A 7,631-nucleotide genomic window follows, 5' to 3' on the forward strand; every position below is an offset into this window, starting at 1 on the left:
TTTATAGGTGCTGGGAAGACAACACTTCTGAACTATATTTTGACAGAGCAACATAGTAAAAGAGTAGCAGTCATTTTAAATGAATTTGGGGAAGGTAAGTAAAGTTCAATAAATGTCATGTTGCAAGATTTTATGTGACTTTCTTCCTCTGGTGAGTTGATATTCCATGTTTAAAAATGAAAATGCAAGGTATTATACTGATGTGGATAGCTTTGGAAAAATTAGATTAATTTTTTTTTCTGTTTAAGATTTATATGGTAAAATAGAAAAATAGTTAATAAATTTATTTGTAACTTTGAAATTCTTATAATAGAATTAAACCAATTTACATAAAAATACTCCAAGTAAATCTAAACCCATAGGAAAAATGGTTTTTTTTTTTTATTTTTATTTTATTTTGAGATGGAATCTCTCTGTGTCGTCAGGCTGGAGTGCAGTGGCACAGTCTCAGCTCACTGCCACCTCTGTCTCCCGGGTTCAAGCGATTGTCCTGCCTCAGCCTCCTGAGTAGCTGGGATTACAGGCGCATGCCACCACACCCAGATAATTTTTGTATTTTTAGTAGAGATGGGGTTTCACCGTGTTGTCCAGGATGGTCTTGAGCTCCTGGCCTCATGATCTGCCTGCCTTGGCCTCCCAAAGTGCTGGGATTATAGACGTGAGCCACCACGCCCAGCCGAAAAATGTTTTTTTAGGAACTAGAAAGAGACTTCTGTATGGACTTTATTGCAACTCATGAAAATATTTGAAAATGCTTCTGTTACAAGTTTACTTTGTTTAATGTTTATTATCTGCAATGCAGTTAAAACTCAAGATTTTAAAAATAAGATAAACATATGGTCTTTATGCTCATGTATCTTAAATTATCTGTGAAAATAAGTGTGCTTAACTTCTCAACTCAAATATTAAACTGTAGTTAAAAAAAATAGTGCTAGACACGATACTTCTATTATCTTTATAGGAGTTTTTCTTCGTAAGTATGAATTGTAATCAAAGCTCACTTCTAGCCAAACAATATCTATTAAATGATTTCTTTTAAAATGTACTATTTTTTTCAGTTGTAAAAAGTAAAAGAGCTAGGTTTTATGAACAGGATGGGAAACCTGTTATATTCGATTTCTAGTTTTAATAAACTAAAGAGAAAAGTGCTTTTTAGGCAAAAATCCTGAGATTTCTAATAACAGACTGTTTTTTTCCATCATCTTATTAAATAACGTATTGCACACTGATTGCATTTATTCTTACTATTTTCTTTATTTTTTCCTGGATCATTTTCGCAATTTTATTTTTCACGGCATTCTTAGCACTTTCCTTCATGTTTCGTTAACGTCCTGTATGTAGTCTGAATTCTGTAGCAACCCCTTAGAAGCTCTTTATTAATACCTAGCTGAAATATGATAAAAACTATGGAAGTGTAAAACTACTCAATTTTATGGGGGCTCATTTGCTTACTGGACTTTCAGAACTCTTCACTGTTTGGTATATTTCTTTATTAGAGGAAAAGTAAAACATTTAAAATAATTCTTATAGATAACAAGCATTTCAAATATAGTTTATTCTTTCTTAAGTAAGTATTGCTAGGAAAATATGTGAATTTAACTAAAAGTTTATTTTTATTTTTTATTTTTTTGAGATGGAGGGAGTCTCGCTTTGTTGCCCAAGCTGTCGCCCAGGCTGGAGTGTAGTGGCACAGTCTTGGCTCACTGCAACCTCTGCCTCCCGGGTTCAAACAGTTCTCCTGTCTCAGCCTCCCAAGTAGCTGGGACTACAGGCACCCGCCACCACGCCCAGCTAATTTCTGTATTTTTAGTAGAGATGGGGTTTCCCCATGTTGGCTAGGCTGGTCTCCAACTCCTGACCTCAGATGATCTGCCCACCTCGGCTTCCCAAAGTGCTGGAATTACAGGCTTGAGCCAGGCACCCAGCCTATCAGTTTAATTTCCTTTTTTTTTTTTTTTTTTTGGAGTCTCGCTCCGTCGCCCAGGCTGGAGTGCAGTTGTGCGAGCCATCTCAGCTCATTGCAAGCTCCCCCTCCCAGGTTCACGCCATTCTCCTGCCTCAGCCTCCCGAGTAGGTGGGACTACAGGAGCCCCCCACCATGCCTGGCTAAGTTTTTGTAATTTTAGTAGAGACGGGGTTTCACCGTGTTATCCAGGATGGTCTCCATCTCCTGACCTCGTGATCCGCCTGCCTCGGCCTCCCTATAAGTTTATTTTTTAAATGAGCACATGATACACTGGCAAAAAACCTTCCTCAAGATGAACTAGGGGTTTTTACTCATTGGGAATATTCAGCCGTTTGTCTAACAGAAACAATTTAGAAGAAGAGTGAAAAGAAAAAGATAGATAAGGCAATCTCTTAAGAAGTTGAAGGGCATACAAAGTCCAGTATATAAAACATACTAGTTTATTTAGAAAGTTTACCCTGAACAAGAAAAAAATGCCTTCAAGATAGCTACTTTATTAAGAAATGGGGGTGGCCAAGTAAGAGGCCTGAGGAGGAAGTAGGTATGTTTATCAGTTTAGGATGTGTCTTTTTAAGGGCTTAAGTCATCTTAAATAAAAGCTGAAATAGTGTACTGTAATTTAGATATCGAGACCGCATGAATAAAATGAAAAAATATGTTATAAAATTCTGTTTCTGCTTTAAGATCTCCATTATTGAGTTATCCTTATCTTTGTTTTTTGTTGGCTAATGAACATAAGCTAAAGAGTGCTGTTTGTTAATTATTCTAGGAAGTGCGCTGGAGAAATCCTTAGCTGTCAGCCAAGGTGGAGAGCTCTATGAAGAGTGGCTGGAACTTAGAAACGGTTGCCTCTGCTGTTCAGTGAAGTGAGGAATGTGTTTACTATGTACATGGTTTACTAGAAATGTTTAGATTATATTTCCAGCTTTAATTTTCTTGAGTAATTTAACTGAATTTACATAGTTTGCTTCACTGTATTTTCAAACAAATAGAAAGTTTATAGAAAATAAACTTATTAGGAAGCATTTTCTTGAAGTGTTTCTTGCTGTCTTTTCTATCTGCTCTAATGTTTTGGTCCTTTTATTGAGTTTTTATTGCTTTTGATGTCAGGGCTTACTTAATTAATCTCTAGTGCATGAAAGTCTCCTATGTAAAAAATGATTATTCTGAATTAATACGTCATTGGTCATATTTCCAAGTGTTCAACCTTATAAAAACAAAAAGTAAATGACTATCAAAAAAGAGAAAAACCTTACATTATGTTCCACTAGTTAAGTTTCCAAGAACAGTGTCTGTTCACTAGTCTACCATAGACCCTAGAAGAGTTACCCAACACATAGTAGCACTCAAGTGTTTGTTGAATGAATTATAAAAATGATTGCTTGTATTGTTAATTTTGTGTATTCTGGTGAATTAAATCTCTTCGGCATCATTTACCCCCTTAGGTATTTGACTTTGTTTCAAATGTATTGGCAAGGATGAAATTATAACAGACTCTTGAACAACCAAAATGTAATCTGTTAAGTATTTTCCTTCACTTTTGATAAAATAAGAAAAAAGGGAAATTAAAACCTTGTATCCTAATGCAAAATAGAATTAAGTGGCATATAATCTCAGTGTCCCTTTAGCTATTATATTAAACTACTATAGTTAATAAATTTTATCATTATTTTGGATATTGGTTTTTTAAAATTTCATAAAGCTATAAAAAGATACTGACTTGGTCAGATAAAGTTTCCTCTGCTTTTAATTTTAATAAAGTATTATGTATATGATTTCTTTTTACCCATTATATATATGCATCTATTGTTTTCTCACTGGTAAATATGGGACAGACATTTTGTTAGAAGGTTAGTAGTGAGTTAAATTTTCACATTTCTAAGGATACTTTTGTCTTGAGTTGTTGAATATATTTTAAAATGTGTATAATAATCACTTCAAACTATTTAGGTAATCAACTGTAAATTATGTTTTGGTATTCTCCAGGGACAATGGCCTTAGAGCTATTGAGAATTTGATGCAGAAGAAGGGGAAATTTGATTACATACTGTTAGAGACCACTGGATTAGCAGATCCTGGTAAGAAACGAGATTATTAATAACCAGAATATAGTTCTGTGATATATTATAAATAGATGTATTAGAGGAATATCTAAAATGAGTATTAAAGCTTTCCTTAGGGTTAAAACTTTTTTTGGTTTAAAAGAGAAAAAGTACTCGGTTGCCATTTTCTTTGGCAGATGAATGAATGATCAGAGTATTGCTTGGTACTTTTAAGCTGTTAATAGAATTTGAAGTTTTATTGATTGACTTAGGATTATTTGTAAGAACAGAAGTTGTTAAAAATATGGACATGTAGGAAAAGCAGAGACGTTCTACCTCTGAGTATAGTTGTCCCTTGGCATCCATGGGGTATTAGTTCCAGGACCTCTGAGGATACCAAAATCTATGAATGTTCAAGTCCCTTATATAAAATGGTGTAGTATTTGTCTATAACCTATGCACATCCTCCCATATACTTTAAATCATCTGTAGATTACTTATAATACCTAATACAATGTAAGTGCTCTGTAAGTAGTTATTAGACTGCATTGATAAGGGAATCATGACAAGAAACTCTAAACTCTACTATGGAAAGCTACAGAGTCAACCTGTTTCTAACAATGGGTTTTTGTTACCTTCTTACCAAGCTCCAATTCTTGATAAAATCTGCTTATTTTCCCCAAATAACTTTTAGATAAAATCTTTATTTTCAGTTTGCATAACAGTTAGTGCTTGTTCTGTGAATCTCACCCATACCATTATTATTTTTTTTAATCTGGGTCTCTGGCATTGGGGCGATCTGTGAAACTATTGGGGGTAATTTACTAACAGGTCATGGTTGTCCAAAAGAAATACTGAAGTATCCTGAGGGTTCAGATGTGATCAGTGGTTATTGTACTTAAAACAATTACATAATAACATCATCCCCATGTTTACAAAGTAGTATTGAATTAGGCTATTTTGGTCCTTATAGTAGACATGGATTTTTCATACCTTTCTGATAAATCTGAGTGATGATAGGACTTGGACTAATATGTTGGTGTTAAATATTATTTGAATCTGGTAAGAAAGAAAATATATTGTATGCTTTTATTAGAAATAGCAAATATCAGTTTATTTCATCATAGCCAGTTTTGCCACTTTATAGACAAAACTTGATACTTTTGAGAGAGTTTAAACACGATTCAACTTTTCAGAGGAAGAAAGAAAAGTAAAGGTCACAGAGAAAGCTTTTCTACAAATTATAGTTATAAAAAACGTGAATGTTTCTTGCTTTTAACTTTCTTTACAATAATGATTTTATTGTTTGGGTAAAGATGGAACATTCATTGTAAAAAAAATTTAAATACCTAAAAAATACAAAGAAGAAAGTTGAAAAGTAATCATCTCACTATTGTGATATACGAATAGGGGCTGGGCATGGTGGCTCATACCTGTAATCCCAGCACTTTGGGAGGCCAAGGCAGGTGGATCCCTTGAGGCCAGGAGTTCAAGACTAGCCTAGCCAACATGGTGAAATCCAGTCTCTACTGAAAATGCAAAAACTAGCCAGGTGTTGTGGCACACGCCATAATCCCAGCTACTCAGGAGGCTAAGGCACCAGAATGCTTGAAAGCTGGGAGGCGGAGGTTGCAGTGAGCCAAGATCACACCACTGCACTCCAGTCTGGGCGACAGAGCAAGACTGTCTATATATGTATATACACATATATATATACACACACACAAGTAGGTAAATTTTATTCCGGGGATCTCTCTATGCCAGTGCTACTTGGTAGTATGTTGAATGGCAGGCAGCCTCAGCCTCAGCTGGGAGCTTGTTCGAAACGCAAATTCTTGGCCAGGCACCGTGGCTCAAGCCTGTAATCCCAGCACTTTGGGAGGCCGAGACGGGCGGATCACGAGGTCAGGAGATCAAGACCATCCTGGCTAACATGGTGAAACCCCTTCTCTACTAAAAAATACAAAAAACTAGCTGGGCAAGGTGGCGGGCACCTGTAGTCCCAGCTACTCTGGAGGCTGAGGCAGGAGAATGGCATAAATCCGGGAGGCGGAGCTTGCAGTGAGCTGAGATCTGGCCACTGCACTCCAGCCTGGGCGACAGAGCGAGACTCTGTCTCAAAAAAAAAAAAGAAACCTAAATTCTTGACCTCCAACCCAGATCTACTGAATCAGAATCTCTAAGGGAGGGGGTCCAGCAAGCTGTTTTAATAAGCCCTTCAGGTGATTCTTATACCGTACAGCCATATCGCAGGAATCACTACAGTAAACTGAATGTCACAATAGAGTGAGTAACACACATGTTTTTGTTTCCCATTGGATATAAAAGTTATGTGTTTTGGCCTGTAGTCCCAGCTACTTGGGAGGATCACTTGAGCTCAGGAGTTTGAGGCTGCAGTGAGTCATGATTGTACCACTGCACTCCAGCCTGGATGACAGCATGAGACCCCATCTCTTAAAAAAAAAAAAAAAAAAAGGCTGTGTTTATACTGTACTGTAGTCTGTTAAATGTGTAATAGAATTGTCTAAAAAACATACCTTAATTAAAAATATTTATTGCTAAAAAATGCTAACAATCATCTCAGCTTTCAGCAAGTCATAATCTTTTTGCTGGTAGAGGGTCTTGCCACAGTTTAGGGTGCTGACCAATCAGGGTAGTGGCTACTGAAGATTGGGGTGGCTGTGGCAATTTCATAAGATAATAATGCAGTTTGCTGCATTAGTTGACTCTCCCTTTCATAAAAGATGTCTCTTTAGCACATGATGCTATTTGATAGCATTTTACCCACAGTATAACTTCTTTCAAAATTGGAGTCAGTCTTCTCAAACCCTGCTTTATCAATTAAACTTCTGTCATATTTTAAATCCTTTGTTGTCATTTTGACAGTGTTCATAGCATCTTCACCAGGAGTAGATTCCATCTCAAGAAACCACGTTTTTTTTCTCGTCCCTAAGAAACAACTTCTCATTAGTTAAAATTTTCTTATGAGATTGTAGGAATTGAGTCACATCTTCAGACTCCCCTTCTAATTCTAGTTCTTTTGCTGTTTCTGTCACATCTGCAGTTATTTCTTCCACTGAAGTCTGGAATCCCTTAAAATCATCTGTGAGAGCTGGAATCATCTTTCAAACTCCTATTCACGTTGATATTTTGATCTCCCATGAATCACAAATGTTCTTAATGGCATCTAGAATGATGAATCCTTTCCAGAAGGTTTTCAATTTACTTTGCCCAGATCCATCAGAGGAATCACTATCTATGGCAGCTATAGCCTTATGAAATATATTTCTTAAATAAGACTTGAAAGTCAAAGTTACTCCTCGATCAATGGGCTGCAGAATGGATGTTGTGTTAGCAGGCATGAAAACAACATTAATCTCCTTGTACATCTCCATCACAGCTCTTGGGTGATCAGGTGCATTGTCAATGAGCAAAAATATTTTGAAGGAATCTTTTTTTCCTAAGCAGTAGATCTCAATGGTGGGCTTAAAATAAGCCATACTGTAAACAGTAAATCATGCTGTAAATAGATGTCCTGTCATCTAGGCTTTATTATAGAAAATAGGCAGATGGCCGGGCGCGGTGGCTCAAGCCTGTAATCCCAGCACTTTGGGAGGCCGAGA

At 36.4% G+C, this 7,631-nt stretch overlaps 1 protein-coding gene across 4 annotated transcripts in view; it reads left to right on the forward strand.

The window, feature by feature from the left end:
* ZNG1A (Zn regulated GTPase metalloprotein activator 1A) overlaps positions 1-7,631 on the forward strand; it is a 55,636-nt gene that overhangs the window by 3,272 nt on the left and 44,733 nt on the right. For all 4 annotated transcript variants that reach the window (XM_017883795.1, XM_017883798.1, XM_017883809.1 and 1 more), the window contains exons 2-4: positions 8-94; positions 2,736-2,832; positions 3,953-4,044. In XM_017883795.1, the coding sequence (XP_017739284.1) occupies positions 8-94; positions 2,736-2,832; positions 3,953-4,044 (276 nt within the window). The remainder of the gene's footprint in view (positions 1-7; positions 95-2,735; positions 2,833-3,952; positions 4,045-7,631) is intronic.

This window comes from Rhinopithecus bieti, unplaced genomic scaffold (genome assembly GCF_001698545.2).
Source record: "Rhinopithecus bieti isolate Rb0 unplaced genomic scaffold, ASM169854v2 scaffold_641, whole genome shotgun sequence".
Lineage (NCBI taxonomy): Eukaryota > Metazoa > Chordata > Mammalia > Primates > Cercopithecidae > Rhinopithecus > Rhinopithecus bieti.